The sequence below is a fragment of the Chironomus tepperi genome, unplaced genomic scaffold, assembly GCF_022539635.2.
Source record: "Chironomus tepperi strain 1889 unplaced genomic scaffold, CSIRO-AGI_Ctep_v1 contig_335, whole genome shotgun sequence".
In the NCBI taxonomy this organism is placed as follows: Eukaryota; Metazoa; Arthropoda; class Insecta; order Diptera; family Chironomidae; genus Chironomus; species Chironomus tepperi.
Window position 1 is genome coordinate 2,094,616 of NW_027226457.1, and position 18,221 is coordinate 2,112,836.

The 18,221-nt window shown below is 32.4% G+C and overlaps 5 protein-coding genes across 5 annotated transcripts; 2 read left to right on the forward strand and 3 right to left on the reverse strand.

Moving 5' to 3' along the window:
* Positions 1 to 2,818: 2,818 nt before the first annotated feature.
* Positions 2,819 to 5,748, reverse strand: Cipc (Clock interacting protein circadian). Its single transcript, XM_070643997.1, has 3 exons — positions 5,613 to 5,748; positions 3,301 to 3,508; positions 2,819 to 3,236 (listed from the first exon to the last, which is right to left on the reverse strand). The coding sequence occupies exons 1-3, from the start codon at positions 5,746 to 5,748 to the stop codon at positions 2,855 to 2,857; spliced, it is 726 nt and encodes a 241-aa protein (XP_070500098.1). The 3' UTR covers positions 2,819 to 2,854.
* A 569-nt stretch (positions 5,749 to 6,317) lies between these two features.
* On the forward strand, positions 6,318 to 11,919 carry LOC139093423 (enolase-phosphatase E1-like). Its single transcript, XM_070644146.1, has 5 exons — positions 6,318 to 6,456; positions 6,534 to 6,663; positions 6,728 to 10,952; positions 11,019 to 11,164; positions 11,365 to 11,919. The coding sequence occupies exons 1-5, from the start codon at positions 6,440 to 6,442 to the stop codon at positions 11,557 to 11,559; spliced, it is 4,713 nt and encodes a 1,570-aa protein (XP_070500247.1). The 5' UTR covers positions 6,318 to 6,439; the 3' UTR covers positions 11,560 to 11,919.
* A 69-nt stretch (positions 11,920 to 11,988) lies between these two features.
* On the reverse strand, positions 11,989 to 14,828 carry Hrd3 (HMG-coA reductase degradation 3). Its single transcript, XM_070644144.1, has 4 exons — positions 14,213 to 14,828; positions 13,390 to 14,147; positions 12,623 to 13,334; positions 11,989 to 12,564 (listed from the first exon to the last, which is right to left on the reverse strand). Exons 1-4 carry the CDS (start codon positions 14,637 to 14,639, stop codon positions 12,149 to 12,151), a joined length of 2,313 nt encoding a protein of 770 aa, XP_070500245.1. The 5' UTR covers positions 14,640 to 14,828; the 3' UTR covers positions 11,989 to 12,148.
* Positions 14,829 to 15,258: 430 nt separating this feature from the next.
* Positions 15,259 to 17,272, reverse strand: LOC139093227 (BOS complex subunit ncln). Its single transcript, XM_070643876.1, has 4 exons — positions 17,111 to 17,272; positions 16,942 to 17,051; positions 16,769 to 16,877; positions 15,259 to 16,708 (listed from the first exon to the last, which is right to left on the reverse strand). The coding sequence occupies exons 1-4, from the start codon at positions 17,216 to 17,218 to the stop codon at positions 15,377 to 15,379; spliced, it is 1,659 nt and encodes a 552-aa protein (XP_070499977.1). The 5' UTR covers positions 17,219 to 17,272; the 3' UTR covers positions 15,259 to 15,376.
* A 65-nt stretch (positions 17,273 to 17,337) lies between these two features.
* Positions 17,338 to 18,145, forward strand: Cbp20 (cap binding protein 20). The gene has a single exon (XM_070643970.1). It carries the CDS (start codon positions 17,564 to 17,566, stop codon positions 18,017 to 18,019), a length of 456 nt encoding a protein of 151 aa, XP_070500071.1. The 5' UTR covers positions 17,338 to 17,563; the 3' UTR covers positions 18,020 to 18,145.
* Positions 18,146 to 18,221: the final 76 nt, after the last annotated feature.

Below are 18,221 nucleotides of genomic sequence, written 5' to 3' on the forward strand. Positions count from 1 at the left end.
GTAGTTTTCATGGCGAAAAGCAGAGGAAGTAAATTGAAAATTTACTACAATTAGCATAAGAAAAACATTTTGTTTCGTTTTTACAGCAGTTTGTTGGATCACATAATTGTTTTGTTTTTTCAAGTACTGTAAGTACATACTCATGTTTTTGTAAGACATATGATTAATGGCCAGTGAAATTAATCAGGTCGGTTGATGAACATGTGTTTCAAAATGATAATAATTAAAGAAATTTTAGGGCTTTTAATATGGTGTAATAGATAATAAAGAGGTTAAGGGCTAGTTAAGTAGTGTTTTGTACTCGAATCAAAGATCAAAGACGGCTGTTGTTGTAACGATTATTCGAGATTTGAATATTATTTATGTAGCAAAGTTTAAAACCTCTTTTTCATGAAAAGTTCAGTCTGTAGTTTAAGACCCCTTTTCATACAAAAGTTCAGCCTGTTTTTGAACTCAGAAGAATAAACATCATTTTGAATAAAAACAAATTTAATAAGAAATTTTTGTTGATTAAACTACAATTACAAAAGCTTTAAGTAAGAGTTTTTGGCTTCAAAAAACAAAGGAGCTTTAAATTAAAGTGAATTCTTTCATAAAAAGTAAAGTTCGATTTTTAAATTTTGCATCTCTAACCCAGAAATGCAGTAAAATGCCTTTGAATATCTAATTAAACTCAATTAAATTTAATTAACTTCCAATAAGTCACATCCTTGACCAAAGAATCAAAAACTAAGTGAAAAATTCACCAATTATTGACCTACCTTCCAGCAGAAAAGTAATAACCTCAAATTACTGAAAAATTCACTAAAAAAATTTAAAAAATCTCGTCATCGAGTTTGAATCTGATGAATCATTCAATATTTTGATGAAAAATGCTGAATCTACTTTGAAGGATTTCTATAACGCGTGATTGATTTTGTTATTTTAACTGGAAATCTAAAAAACAGCGCATGAATTAATACCATAATACTAATTGATGTTCATGAATTTTAAAGACAGAATAAAATTTTTTTTCTTAAATGCCAATCAGCACAAATTTTTATTAACTTCGTTCTTTAAAAATTTCAAATCAAAACAAAAATTTAATGACTTACTTAATACTTTATTCTTTAATTACATTAGATTTAAACATGGTAGTGATCATTAGTGTGGGAAAAGATCGAGATATTTCCTTAGTCTTATTTTTAACAAACATTTTAATGATTCTGTCATGAGATTAGAAGATATATTAACAATATTATGTAAAATCGTTCTTAATAAGCTTCTGTCATGTCTTAAATATTTTAATGTAAGCCTTGGAAGCATTTCCATGAGTCATTGACTTTGAAACTACACATCATGTAATGAATTTACAGTAAATTTAATTTGATCACGAATCAGCTGTAGAGTTTAGCGGAATTTACTAGTAATTGCTGAGATCTGCGGATTTTAGGTTTCTTCAAGAATTTTAAGGTCGTTCAGATAATTGATAATAATTTAGTAACTAGAATAGTCTAGCTAATCCATCTGAACACTTTAGTACACGATCCATTCTATTTGGAAGCTTCACACTTCTGACTAATGCAGTTTAATTAACCAAAATTCTCACATTCTATTTTTATACCCAATATGTGAATTTTCAATCATTTAATTCTATAAGAATAACCTAATAATCAAAAAATTAGACCTGCTCATCTAACAAGAACAGTAGCTCCATTCTGGTCCGCATGAGTAAGTTTCCATTTGCAATATTAAACACTTATCATATAAAAAAGTCATTTCCTGTATTATTGTTGTTTCCGCGATTCATCTTATTCTAATTATTCACTTTTTGCACTGCTTTACATAACATTCATTCACTAATAAAGTCTCGAGCACATGGCACATTCCTGCTACTTCACATATTTTTTTTTTTCAAAGTCATAAGTCATGACAAACGTGAATGATAATTTTTTATAGCACATTAATTCAGTTGTGTGTTAGTAAAAAAAGGAATTTTCTCTGAGAGATTTTTCTCTTGTTAATCATAGTGAGTTTTTCAGCATGTCCTTAACTTATGGTTGTGTAACTCAAACAGATGTTAATTATTCAATGTTCTAATTAATTACTAAGAAATTGGTTAATTAGAAGAAGATTCTGTGATTATGATTTTGGAATGAAATAGAATCTGGGGTATTAAGTCATACGGAAGCAAATTTGCCTGTACTAGTGCAAGCCAGTAATAATGGTCAATTACAAATCAAAAGACTCTTTTAAGAGGACGTTGAAGCAAATTGAAGGGTTTCGTCCAAAACAGAGGGAGGGATGGTTGATCCCCAATCCACTTCCCTTCTTCCTAAATATGATCCTGATTAACTTTCAAGATAACAAGAAATAACGTGAATAATTGCAGAATCTTGTGAAATTCAGAATGTTATCAGTAAGTCTTCTCTTCAGCATGCTGGATTCTGTGAATTCGACGTAAATGTATTCAAAAAAAATTTAATTAATATTACACTAATTATTAAGTATCGGGGGACAAAAATGAACATTGCAACTAAAAAAATTTCTTAAAATCCTCAAAAATAATTTTAATGATCCAACTTAAAAATCGTTGAGCACCATTTAGTTACTTCCAAATTACATTTTTTTTTAACATTTTAAAACTTTTCAAAACAAATTTTTATGATTAATACTTAATGATGAGTTTAGTTAGTAAATTAAGGATATGCCAAACAAAAACTCACACTTAATCTATTCGACAAGTTGATAGAAATGCAGATAACTGACACTATGTATAAATCATGTCATAAAAAGGTATAAAAAAGTTTTTAACATTGTACAAAAATTTATTGCGCTTAAATATTCACTTTTGACCTCGTTGCCACATTTTTATTCATATTAATAATTTCAATTGTTCCTTAATCGATTGATTTTCAGGATTTTCCATAATGGAATCGATAAAATTTTTCGTGTCCATTTGTAGCTCCCGGAGTTTTATCTGAAATTCCTGATTCTTTTTGATTATCTTAAATGTTGACATCGCTACATCAAACAGATGTCTTGTATTAGGTTTGCAAATTTTCATTGTGGATGTAATCTTTTTGACCATATCATCTAGATGTGTCGTACTTGACGTCACATTTGAATCATCGATGGAAATTGTGTAATCGCGTTTGCATAAACTATTCTGTACGTTACATCTTGTGTCAGAACTGCTAATTACACATGCTAGATTATCTTCCTCGAGATTATCGTACTTACTTAGCGGTGCATATCTATCGACCGAAAAGAATCTTTTATAAAATACCTAATTCAATTAAAATTTAATCCAAATAATACCTGTGAGAATATTTATGTTTCCTTTTGTTTTGATTAATCGCTACCAGCTCCGTGTCGGTTCCGTAGTCATCAGAATTTAATGATAATGAAGATGATAAAGAAGATATGACTGTTTCTTCATCAGTTGCTTTCCGTTGCCTTTTCGTTTTTAATAACGATTCATCACTTGATAATTTACGTTTAGCACATAGCTGCTCCATGCTTCGATCTACATAAAGAACAAACAATAAACAAATTGTTAATTCAATCAGAAGTAAAGATAATGTTCAAACATGTGATATATTCACATTGAAGTATCAAATGTTTTTGTATTAGAAATTATTTAGGCTTGATATTCTTTGGTATGTTGATAATGTCATGTGGATTAAAGGAATCCTTAAAGTGTAAATCAACAATGCTTATTTATTGATAAGTATAATAAGAAGAGCTTCCTTACGGATTTGATAAATGAGATGTTTATTCTATGAAATTCTAAATCAAACTAAATATAAAAGGGTCTACAACTATAGGAGGGGAAAATCAACCAATTGCAGTTGCAAATATAATTTGAATATTAAACGACAGTTGACTTATTCTCAAGTGTCATTTGAAGGATCCCACACTACTCAGACACGTTCTTTAAATCTTCAAATTTCCTGAGAATGAGAAACTCACCCTAAATTAAGAAGCTTTAATAGCCGGAACTTTATTTTCAGTTTAAAATTCAATTTAAAAGTTGTAATGTCAAATTACAATGAGCTGCTATATCTCAGTTCTCGACTATTGTTAAAACTTTTTTACTTCACTATATTATTTTTATCCACAAAAGTACATCCTTTACAACCAACGTTCTTTTCCTGAATGAAGTTTCTCGTCAACACCGTCGAGTCATTCAGTAATTTCTTTTCTTTTTATTTTTAATTCAACGGCACCTTTTTTTAGAACGTGGAGTTACCATGCTTTAACAGTAATCAGCCAGACATGGAAATCCACGTGATAGAAGCCGTGTGTCGTTTGAACTGCAGTTCAAATGTCAATTTAATCGTGGGTACTTTCCATTCATGTGTCATTCACTAAAATTCGATTTAATAATCCACAACTGTTGCATTCGCACTACGTACAAAACAATAACTGTTTTATGAATGTATTTTTTATTGCTCTTGATGTATTGTTGTTGTTGTTGGGAATAGAAGCACATGTTTTCAAGTTCAATAGCACAGTTTGATATGATTGTATTAAAAATATAAACGATATTGTTGTGTATTTACATTAAAAATATGCATTCTCAATTATAATCGACTCTCAATTTCTTTGAGAACTAATAATACTCATACTTGAGTCTCATACTTCATGCGGTAAAAAACGTGATTTTAAATTTATAGAAATATAAATCATTAATAAAACAAATTAAATGATTTGGGGTAATTGTAGCACATTGCAGTGTTGTAGGTGGAATGTGATACTTCCCTAAGGAACGAAGCAACTTTTGTGGGCAGGTCATTTACTTATAATGTCCATCCCACCTCTCTACCTCGAGCATTAAGTATGTTAATCTAAAATTACCATAGTCATCAATTTTGTACGACCCCAATAGAAAATTGAGGATTTGAAAAATAATCCAACAGCCGTCGTCGTGTACATCGAATCACGTTGTTAAATGAAAGGTAAACATTTAACAAGAAGCAATGGCCTGATCATATTTCACTGTCCAATGTGCATACACGTGGTTTCTTAAGCATTGCTCGTTAGCAATGCTGTATGGATGGAGGCAATATTTACATTCTCACTGCAGTTCATGATAATGTAATTTTTCTTTGTTCTTATTCAATTATGATTCATTAAACCCTATTGCTGTTTAAAATGAATTCACAGCTTCTGTTTTGATTAAATTTAGAATAAATTGATTTTATTCAATAGAAAGGTGATTGAGTCGTCATTTTAATGTCGTTTTCGAGATTGATATTCTTATAGTCCGAGCGGCACAAGATACACGTGAGAGCATCACTGTAATGCCGATTTCCGACGGCCAAACATCCAAATGTCCTGACGGTTCGGTACACATTTCGGTCATTTCTGACAGAGTGCCGCTAGGGCGAAGACATTTACTCAAGTATTGGAAACTTTAGTTGAATATTGCACAATTAGTGTCGCATAGCAGAAGACACCCTTTCCTCTTCTGCATCCCTAGATCTTCCAAAATTATTTCTAAGAATCTAACCGAAAACCAACCTTTTGGACCCGAAAAGCCTCTTTGGTTACAAATATCAAATATCATTCAAAGAATTCCTCAAATCACATTTATTCATCCACGCACATAATAATACGAATCCTACCTTTTGGTTCCTTTCTCTCCTCTTCCATTTTTATCATCACATTATGATTCAAATCTTTAATATTAGTATTATTATTTTCACACATCTCATCACTTTCCAATGTGGTAATGTTGTCATGACAAATTGTTGGGGACATATTTAACTTAAATAAATTTTTTCACTTCTCGCACTTCTTATCGCTATAAAGACTAAAATGAAACTGATTTCAAAAATATTCTCAATATGTCTCTATAACGTTTATTAACGCTCACGTGTAAAGGCATACATTTGGTACATTTTTTTCCATTTAGTTCAGACAGTTGGCTATGTGTATATCGTAGTTTGTCTAGGTACGGAAGTAGATGGTCACGTGTCACATATTCTTTATTATGTAAATTTGATCTTAAATTTCATATTGCTCTTAGAATTCGATTTATCTACCTGATTTGTAATTTTTTTCAAATACGTCAGATTCTTTGAAATCCCTTGATGTTTATTAGAAAACCGTTACACAAATTTTTTTTAAATTGATCAGATAACTTTTTCTCACAACACGTAAATTCTCAATTATATTAATTACTTTTTCTCATGAAACTTTCCTTAATAAGTTTATTAGAAAAAAATCCGTTACACAAACGGTTTTTTCAAATTTTGAATTTCAAAAGAAGAAAACAAACTTTAAAAGGAGAAGTTGTCTACCCCTCAAAAACTAACGTATTTTAATTCAAAAGCAGCATAAACTGTAAATTTAAAATTTTATTAAAATAAGAGTAAATCATTGCTTAAAAGCAAGATTATAGTGTTATTAAGGCTTTTTAATTATATTTTTATGATAATACAGTGAAAACATGTCACGAAAAACTCGGTAAGATAATTACAAAAACAATTTCCCGCTTACTTTGTTGATAATTTTAATAAACATAAATATTTAATACATTCCAGAACTGATTATAATAATATATTTGACAATGGCTTGGATAACATGTCTGATCTTGTTCATGCATTCACTAAAAAGAACAAACGAGTGCATAGAATATTTGATGCCGAAGATGATGACGATGTTCAAGTTAATGTAAGTAACCATCGAAAAATGCGTAAAAAATTTGTTACTCAAATTTTCTATTTTTATCTTCCAGGAACAATCGTATGGCTTGAGATTAGTTTCAGTTCATGAAAATGAAGCAGCAACAAGTAATAATGTATCTGTTGACAAAGAAAATGGCAATAAACAAGTTAAAAGAAGTATCACAAATGTTAGAACATTATCTCCAGTTCAAATTGTTGAAGCTCCGCCTGAACAAATATTGGAATCTCGAAGTCCTTTTAAACATCCATCACAATTATCAAATCGTCAAAATATTAGTCTTCGGAGATCATTATTTCAACAGCAACCAAAAAACAAAAACAATGATATTATTTGTTCAACTCCAAGCAGTCGTAATCAAGGCATATCCAATGACTTTTTTGGAGCATCCAGTAGCACAATTGAAAACATATCTCCAATTAGAAGAGGACTATCAAACACAGTAATAACACTGGATGATTTAAAAGGAATCGAATTAATTCCAGCTGAAAACATCCAAAATGGTGTTGTTAAATCACTACAGAATCTTGAAAAGGATCTAAGAGAACAGTTCCAGATCGATCAAGAAACACCTAAAAAAACGTACTCAAAATCACTGGCTGGTAACAGTCCACGACGTTCCATCAGTGAATCAAATAAAGATGCATCTCCTTCACGTCAATCATTCCGTAGTGAGCCAATTTCGCGTTCACAGCCTACACAAAATTGTAGTGTTATGTTAGAGCCAATGGAAATTAGCAAGGATACAATTTCAATGTACAGAAAAACACAATTAAGCAGACTAAGTACAAGTGATCGTACAAATATCAATACTTTCAATATGATTGAGACTCCAATTGCTCGTAATAACAAATATTCAGCAGTTAATGATAGTGTATTAGCTCAGAAATTGGCATTATGTGCCAGTGATTCAGAAATTACAGACGATGAAAGTGACCCTGGTAAAAAAACAAGAACATCTACCAGGCAAAGTCAAAGTAAGAATCGAAAGACTGTTGAAGCAGAAGCACATTTAACAAATGATGAAAGTGATCAGCAATTGGAATCTCAGAATCGTCGTAAAACTAATCAGAACATAGAATCGACTCCAAAGAAGGCGCCTTCACGAAGACCATCACGGCAATCTGCTCCAACAAGGCAAGATCCAGTTGAAGTACAGAATAATATTACAAATGATGAGAGTGAAAAAGATGAAGAGCAGTTTGAATTAGTAATAGATACTTCTCCAGAAGATTCGCCATCTCAAAGGCCTAAAGATGTTACAACAGAAATTCAAAAATCCAGAATAAATAATCGAGAACATCAAAAATCTGTAGTTGCTAGTCCGAAAAAGCTACATTCCCGAAGACCGTCTAAAGATGTTACTATAGAAACTCAAAAATCCAGGATTAACGATCGAGAAGCTCAAAAATCTGTAGCTGCTAGCCCAAAAAAGTCACATTCCCGAAGATCACCTAAAGATGTTGTAGCAGAAAGTCATAAATCAAAGAAAAATGAACGAGAAGTACACAATAATTCATCAGATGAAAGTGATGACGATCGTCATACAAAAACAGATAGAAACATCCGTAAAAATAGTCAGCAAATAGATGCGAGCCCGAAAAAAGTGCCACCTCGAAGACCGTCTAAAAATGTTACAATAGAAACACAAAAATCTAGAATAAACGATCGAGAAGCTGAAAAATCTGTAGCTCTTACCCCCAAAAAATTGCCTTCTCGAAGACCGTCTAAAGATGTTGTTGCAGAAAGTCGAAAGTCAAAGAAAAACGATCGACATATCCAAAATAATTCATCGGACGAGAGTGATCAAGACGAGCCTCAGACCAAAAAGGATAAGAATCACAAGAAAAAAGTTCCTGAGCCGAAAAAGATGGTTTCAGAACAGAAAAAGTCAGTACATACAACAGAAACAAGCGAAAACATGGTTTGGTCAGAAAGTGAAGAAGAAAATGAAAGTAAGGAACAATCTTCAGCCCAAAACAGCAAGCAGATGAGCGTCTCAGAAAACAAAACAGCTCGTAAGTCAACAAAAAGTTCAGTACAAATGAGCATGTCCGAAAGTGAGCCTGAAGATGAAAGCACACAACAAGATACTCGTAAATCCACTATGAATAGCGAGCAGATGAGCATGTCAGAAGAAGAGTCTGTAGAGAAAATTGATCCAAAAGAACATCGAAAATCCAAAGGCAATAAAAAGCGACCACAATCTCCAATTCCTGAAGTGCCAGAACATGAAAGTAGTGATGAAGAGTTAGAAACCGTTGAACAAAAGGATTCATCAGAATCTGAGGAAGAAACTCCTGTTAAGGTTCAAAAGCCTACAAAGACGCAAAAAGCAGACAATATAAAGAAAAACGACAAAAAACCTCAAAAGGGCATCAAAAAGAATCAAAAGGAAGCTAGTGAAAACGAAGATTCAGAAGCTCAAAATAGTGATGTACCATCTAAGGCACAGACTCCTCCTAAATCTAAGAAATCGTCCGCGAATGTCAAGCAAAAGAAGCCAGATCCACCAAAAAATAATAAGAAAACTGCAAAAACTAAGATCCTCGAAAAGGAAGATAGCGAAAGTGACGAAGAGACTGAAAGGAACCAAGCTAAAGAAAAGGAAATTGAGCAAGTTGAGCAGTTCAAAAAGCCAGCATTATTCAAAAAATCACTTCGAGAAACAATATCATGTAATTTGTCAAATGTATCTGCTGGTTCATTAGTGCCAACAGAAATTGCCGAGTCATTCCGTACTCTCCAAAAGCCTGGAAATAATACAGCATCAATAGTTCCAGAATCAACAAAAGTCTCAAGACCAAGAACCAAAAATTCAAAAAATGTAAATCCAAATAAAGAGAAAATCGCTCAATACCTTCGTCTCGAAAAGAGTATCAAGCCTAAGAAGTCCAAAAATGACATTGGCAAAAGTCGAAAGAGAACTTTATTTAGTCAGAATTCGGACAGTGATGAGCGAGAAAGTCCAGTAAAAGCACATCCAGAAAATCCAGAAACTGATCCAATTGATCATGAGCTCTCAGAGGAGCTAAGTGCAGTTCGTCGATCGATTGACACAATGTCAAATGCCAGTAGTCAGCCATTTAATGCTGAAATTTCTACACCACATAAAAATTATGAAGACAGTGAGGATGAACGTCCGAAAAAGAATGCAAAAACTCCAAACAAGAAAAAAGTTGTAGAGGACAGTGATCAGGAGATAGAAGTTGTTGAAGAGGCACCAAAAGGACGTGGACGGTCAAGGAGAAATAAAGAGCCAATTGAAAGTAGAAGTAAAGTCGATAAAAATCAGGAACAAGAATCAAAAGGTCGAAAGAGACAGGAAAAAGTTGTAGAGGACAGTGATCAGGAAATGGAAGTTGTTGAAGAGGCACCAAAAGGACGTGGACGGTCAAAGAGAAACAAAGAACCAATTGATAGTAGAAGTAAAGTCAATAAAGATCAGGAACTAAAATCAAAAGGTCAAAAGAGACAGGAACAAATAGAAATTAAAAATGCAAAAGCTAAGAAGCAAGCAAGTAAAGCCACAGAAAGTAGTGATAATGAGTCAGAAGAAGAGTCGCCACAAAAAGTATCAAAAACCGTTAAAAAACCGTACATGTCAAAGGAATTAAAGGCATTAAAGAAAGGTCAAGTTGGAAAGCGACATAACAATGCAGAAGATGAATCTGAGCCACCAACTAAAACCCGCAGACAAGTAGCAAGTAATACAAGTGATGAAAACAACAGTGAAGCATCTAAAAATACAGATGAAGGATTTCAATCAAATGAGGAGGATGAATATGATGACGTTTGGTATGATCCAATGGAAAGAGGCTGCCAACGTCAAGGACTTCGTGTACGCAAATTTATGAGATCTAAAGACGGCAAATACGCAATTCAGTTTGGTGTATTTACAAAGAATGATTCAAAGGCTACTCAATTGCAAAAGAAATACAATATTAAGGAATCGGAAGTTCATCAGCCATCTTTAGCTCCATTCATACAACCAGCAAATAAATTGGAACTAATTCAGGCATTAATAATGGAAAGAAAGCTCAAAAAGAAAGATGATCCACCAAAACCAGTAACAAAGAATAAGACAACTACCGAGAAAGTTAATGATGGAGCATCAACAAGTCGACAAGCAATGGAAACGGAATCTCTTTTATCGTTCAGAACAGCACGTACAAATGAGACACAATCTGGTGTCATCAATAAGGTTTTAGACAGCTTCGATCGACTTAAAGGCGAAAATACAAATCCAGTTAATGTCGTGGAAACGGCGACATACGGTAAATATTCTTATTTTGTTCCTGAATTGGACATAATAACTAACATGATTCTGTTTTAAATTTTAGCAATATCACAAATCAACAGACTTGTGTGGCATCCAATTGGTGCTGGCGTGTTTTACAGTTCATTTAAAGAAAATAGCTTTGATGGATTCTTGAAGATTGTTAAGGGCGGTTACAAAAAAGGCGCAAGAACAAAGCTTGCTGTTGTGGTAAGTGCTAAAAATTTAAATTTTTCTTTCAAAAATAACGGCCAAAAATTATTTGAAAATTAACGGCTAAAAAATATTTGAAAGTAATCAAAATTTAAATCTAATCCATGGATTTAAAAATTAATCCTAGGATTAAAAATGTTCTTTCTGCCTGTTTTTTATGAATTAAACTAATTCATACTTCTCTTTATATCCAACAGAAAATGACCCTACTTTGTGGAGTTGTGGACATCAAAATAAACGGCACAAAATTAAGAATCGAGAATTTAGGATTCATAACAATTACGAGAGGACAGTCTTATAGAATTATGAATGCATCAGACGAAACTGCCATAATACTGATGACGAGATTAGATGATGAGGATACGAATACAAATCAAAACTCATCATCATGAAATTAAATTATGTATATGAATTATTGTTATAGGGATGTGCCATCCTTACATTTAAAAAAATCCTTAAGTTGATCACTTGATGTTGCATATTTCTATCATGTTTATTGACTATATATTAAGTATTAATGCACAGAAGACTTCTGAATTTGAATTTATATGTTTCGGACAAGAATTAATTGCCATATCCTAAAAGACACAGAGACTGCCTTTTAGGGATAAACTTTAAATAGGAAGGCATGTAACTGAAAATAGAATTATAAAAGGAGCAAACTGTAAAGGAACCGAATGTTGATTATTTTGAAAGAAATTTATTTTTGGAGCTTGAATAAAATTGTTTTTTGGAAATACCAGTTGAAATGTTGCCTTTTTCAACATCCACCACAGATCTGTAATGTTAAAATTGAAAGAATTAAAAAGCATCGAAGGATGTAATTTTTAAAAAGAAATAGGATGTCTTTTTATGGAGAAAACATGAATTCTATTAAAAACATCAAATTAATTGAATATAAATCATACACTTTTATATAAAATGCCATAAGCTATCACACCTTAAATCTTTTGTTTTGAGGGAAAAAGGATTAACAAAATTTCACTGAAGTCCATCGTTGTTATTTGTCTGATTCTGTTGACTATTATCATTATTAGACTCATTCTGACTATCATCTCTGTTTGCACTATTTTCACTATTTGTTTGCGGCTGTGGCGATGGTTGTGGTGTTTCAGGTGGAGGCCTTCTTGAATAGATTATCATACCCAAAAGTATGGTAATAATTGTAATTAAATATAAATCCCAATTTGATGCTATATTCTCATTTAATCCCATAGATTTGAAAATATTATTCTCCTTATCTAATATAGACTCAAATTTATTAAGAACTTGAAGCTTCAATAAAGCGAGTGCAACAGGTATTTTAGCATCTGAATTTGTTTCTGCTGCTAAGTCATAAAATCTTTTTGCAAGATGAATGTCTTTCTTCATTCCTAAACCTTGCTCGTGCATATAAGCTGAAATTAGAATAAAAAGTTTAGCATTTCTTTCGTATCCAGTTATTTTAATACATACCTAAATTGAACATTGCCATAGCATTGTGCTGTTGCTCTGAGGCAGTTCTATAATGCGAAGCTGCAGCTTCATAATCAACAATGCCTGTACCCAAGCCATAATAATGATAATCTCCTAATTTGACTTGAGCAGCTGAATATCCTTGACCAGATGCACGTCCCCAATATTGTAATGCACGAACCAATTCCTCTTGACGATTATTGTTGAACATTTTGATTTCATTTCTGTCAAGTAGAAATGCAGCATTACTTTGAGCAACTTCATAGCCCAATTCAGCAAGGAAAGCATATTGCATGAAAGCTTCATCATATTTATAGCTGCGATAATCCTGATATGCAACCATTAATCTTTCGCCCCATTTTCCACGTTCGGCTACATTTTTAAACAACTCAACAGCAGTGGGACATGATCTAATCATTCCAACTCCTGAACTATGCATTTGTGCTAGATTATAAAATGCCAATACATGTCCAGATTGAGATGCAAGATTGAAATATTTGTTCGCTAACTTAAAGTCCCTTTTAATTCCGATTCCTCCATAATACATAAGACCTAATTGAAGTTGTCCTTCAACCCATCCTTGATCAGCAGCTTGTGTAAAGTATTTTAATGCCTTTTCTGTGTCCTTTTGAACGCCCTTTCCTTGTAAGTACATTATTCCCAAGCCAGTTTGTCCAACTGGATTTCCCAAATCAGCAGCTTTTTTGAAATACTGGAAGTAAATATTTATTAAAACTGAATAATTTACAATTAATTAAGTTTATTACCTTGTAAGCAGTATCGTTATCAGCTTTGATATTTTCACTACCTTCAAGGTAGATTTTACCCAAAAAGCCCATTGCAACGGCATTTCCAGCATTAGCAGCTGGCAAAAAGTATGATAAAGCTTTTTTATGATCCAATGGAATTCCTCGTCCACCTTGATAATGCAACTGTCCTAAACCAACTTGTGCCTGAATATCTCCTTTATTTGCAAGAAGTTCATAGTAATCAATTAAGTCATTGTCCAATACACCGGAACTGAGTCCTGAATTTTCAACTTCATCCAATAAACGAACACGATGAATAGCAGGTCCACCAGAAAATGTTACTTCTGCTGCAACTTTGGAAGCAACTTTTCGATAGAAATCTAAAGCTTTTTCACAGCTATTGACTAATGTTATTCCTGCCCAATATCGATATCCCATGACCATTTGTGCAAATGAATTATCTCCAATTGCAGCCATAGTATAATGAATTAATGCTTTTGATTGCGATACATTAAATCCGATTCCAGTTGCATACATAAATCCAAGTGCCATATGTGCTTCTGATACTCCTTTATCCGCAAGTTCAACAAATGTTTGTTTAGCAGTTTCTATACGCAATTCTAATGGATTTCCTAAGAGTTGTGCCCAAGCGATATTAATTTTAGCCATCTTATGACCTTTTTCAGCAGCTTTTCGGAGTAATGAGAATCCTTCAGCTCGATTTGATGCTTTAGTTTTGTTGAGAATCGCAAGTGCTTGATCATATAAATTATCAGCTAAATACAACGAAAATAATTAATTAGTTATTCAAATTTACACAAGTAATTAATTACACAAGTACCTTCAATTTCCTCAGCTGTTTTTTCAACTTCAACAATTTCATTCGTCTGTTCCTTCTTGTTAATTTCATCCAATTCTTCTTCAAATTGTTGGATCCATTTTTCTTGACTTTCTAGGATTTTTGTTATAGATTCAGTTACTGCCTTGCCCTCATTGTCTTTTGAGAGATCCGGTGCCTTAACAATCTTAATTCCGCCAGTTGGCAGATTCAATTCTTCCCTAATTAATTTAAGAAATTTCTCATCTTCTTCACTATCTGTTCTCTTTGGAGTCTCGTCTTCCTGTGAACTATCATCTAGACCCTTTGCTGATTTCCTTTCATATTGCTTTAATTTATCTCTCTCGGCTGACTCTGGCGGCTCCAAATCACCAAATGAATAGCTTATCAAAATTGTTGCAAAAATTAAAATTACTAAATTGTATTTCATTTCGGTTTTATGGATTTTTCAGTCAGTCTTGATGGATTAATTCTTAAAAAATATAAAATAATGACTCTAAATGATTGTTTAGACGGTAAAACGATGATAATCTCTCAATACTACTCCCATAAAATTTAATTAATATATTTTAAGAAACACGTAATATTTTGATTTTCTTTTAATGTTTATGACCTGTAAACTTTTTCTAGACGTAATCTGATTTTCAAAAAACGTCCGTTGGCACATCCAGTCACTTAATAATACATTTTGTTCCATCGATTGACTGCAAAGAAAAACTGAGAAAAATGTTTGAACAAGGTATCGTAGATAGCTTGGATTTGTTTTATTAACCCAGTTTCATCGGGTTATTGACCCTTTGTACTTTTAAAAATCTTGAAACTACGTCCAAGCACGATAATTAATGAACTTTGATTCCGGTATAAAATTTAAACAAAATTTTCCAGGAAAATATTCCAATATTCCAAAAAACCTTTAGAAATTTTGAATTTATACAAACCGTTAAATATTTGAATTTTGAAAAATCGTTAAATTTGGAATTTTTTCAATATTTCTGAATTACTGATGATTGACCTGAATCTGAAAATCAAAGGTAGTAAGGAACAGAGTATTTATTATTTTGAAAGAAATTTTTATTTTTTTACTAATATTTTTGGAGCTTTGAATAAAATTTGTTTCTTGGAAAGACCCAAAAACCCAACTAAAATGAAATAAAGTCAAAATTGGTATTAATTAGCCTTTTTCAAATGGATTCCATTTGTGGCTGGTTGTACTGGACTATAAGCAAATTTGCTGATGACTGTGTACACTTTTGGGAAGTGTAAAACAATGAAATAAATGGAAAATAGATAACATCCAATGAGTGATGTTAAAAAGAGATCAAAAACGGCAGGTTTGACGTTGTAAACGTTCAATTTTGATTCCTCGCCGTCATAGAAGACAAAGTCTGGATCACGATCGGTACTTATGTCATAAGTAACTTTAACATTCTTGAGAAGTTTCTCGAAGGCAAATTTAAGGTTGTTACTTTTGCTTAACGACTTTGGTGCTACGTATGGTTGGATTGTCTTCTCAGTTATTGTCAATGATCCTGTGAAGATTTCCTCATTCTCGTCATCATTAAAGTTAAAAATGAATGATGCTAATGCTTCAGCTAGAATTTTGGTATTTGTTTGAATATTTTCAGTTATTGCACTATTTAATTCAGTTTCTGAATTAAGGACACTAGTTGATGTATGTTCACTAAATATTGATGTCTTAAGCGGATCTGTATGAGATTTCAAGCTTGATAATGTGAATGATGAGACACGCTTCATACTGAATCTTTCATGTGGAAATTTAAAGAAAGTATCAGCTAGATTAATCTTCTTATGGACACTTTCAAGGGACTTTTGTGAATATTGCTTTGTCTTTTTCTCGAGAATCTCATAGAATCGATAGACACTTGTGCCTTCTTTTGGTGGTTTTGAAACATGCATGAAAATATCGCCGACTGACTCGGAGAAACTTTCTAAGCAAATTGCAAATTCTATGTTGTGGATATTCTCTTCAACATTATTTTCAAGCCATTTCTTAGATCCTTGATAATTTAATAAACTTCCAGATTCATCGAGTACGAAGATGATACGATATTTGGCTGATGAGGTGACTTGATTATAAAGCTTACTAAATATATCGGCTAATGTTAACAAGATTGTTGCATCAAAATTTGGTGGTTGACTATTGGATATACCGAATGGCTTTAACTGAGAAGAAATGATGATAACTGGCAGTTTTGTTTGACCATCAGTAGATGATTGCTTAAATGGAATTAATTCTCCTTGAATTATTGGAATACGACTATCCTTTTTCGGTGAATGAGATCCAGACACAACAACTTGATAGCTATTGGCTGATATCTTCTTGAAAATCTCTGATAGTGCTGATTGCTTGGCTGTTCCTTTCGTTGGATTTTGACTAATCTCAGATATTATTCTATCAATCTCTTCATCGTAGTTTGAGAAATAAACCGGAATTGAAATCTCTTCAACGAGCATTGCTTGTTCGAGCAGGAAAATGTTCTAGGATGAAAAAACAAGATTAATGAGCTGCTGCTATATTTAGCCTTCATGTTTACTTACTTCTTTTTCCTCCAAACTGAGATCCAGAAGATTTTTTGGCAATAAGACAATTAAACCACCAGCTTTCAGTCTTATATCCCTGAACTGATCAATCGTCATATCTTGAAATCTAGTGAATGATTTAATGAGTTAATTTAATTTACAGCTTCAATTGATGACCTAAATTCACTTACCTTGCTAAAACACATCCATTTGGTAAATAAACTGAGTTTAATGGTCTAGCTTCTTTGTTTATTGATGATGCACGACATCCCATGTTTACACCGGACGAGTCAAACTGGATCTATTAATTAATTTCTCATTAACACCGAAAATAACCAAGCTTAAAAAATTTTTTCTTACCATTCTCTGGATGTTTGAGAAATTGGAATCTGCAAATGATGGATTTATGACCAAAAGAAACACCAAAAAGTATGGAATCCATTTAAGATCATTAATTTCTTCTATCATCTTTAATTAATAAATTATTATAATTTTTTGTTCAAAGTCAGTCCTTCTAAAAAAAGTCAGTCAGTGTGTCTGAATAATCACAAGATTAATGGCATGAAACTACGCACATCATAGTTTCCTACGCCTGATTTTTAAAACTTTTGTTTACAATTAACAACATTAAGAAATTTCTGGGTTTTTGGGAGAAGTACAATTAATTACCTGCTGCATCTGATAAAAAATACAAGAACTAATACAACTTCATATAATTAACACAAAACAGTCAACGAATCTATTGAATTTGAAATAAAATTCAAAAATTTGTGAAATTTTTAGAAGCGTTTTATAAAATAATCAGCAAAAAATATGTCAAGTGAAGGAGCTAGTGTGGAATTATCCAGTTATCGAGATCAGCATTATAAAGGAACAAGATATGATCAAGAAAAACAATTGAAAAATACATCGACACTTTATGTCGGCAATTTAGCGTTTTATACAACAGAGGAACAAATCCATGAGCTATTCTCACGATGTGGAGACGTCAGAAGGATTGTAATGGGATTAGATAAGTTCAAGAAAACTCCCTGTGGCTTTTGTTTCGTAGAATATTACTTAAGATCAGATGCAGAAGCAGCTATGCGATATGTCAATGGAACACGCTTAGATGATCGAATTGTTCGTGTTGATTGGGACGCTGGATTTATAGAAGGAAGACAATATGGACGAGGAAAGAGTGGTGGACAAGTGAGAGATGAATACAGAACAGACTATGATTCTGGACGTGGTGGATATGGCAAAGCTGTTGTAGTCAATCAAAAATAACTTCATTTATGTCATCTTATGGAGTATGTAATTTAATTAAATATTATAAGAATTCATTTTTTGAAGATTTAAGATGCATCCACAAACTCAATAATAAAAACTTTTCTGAATCTATTTTATAAGAAATTTAACGGTTTTTTATTTTTTGAAAAATTTAAAGATTTATTTTTTTAATCCGTAGGGTTAAATTTTTAATCGAAGG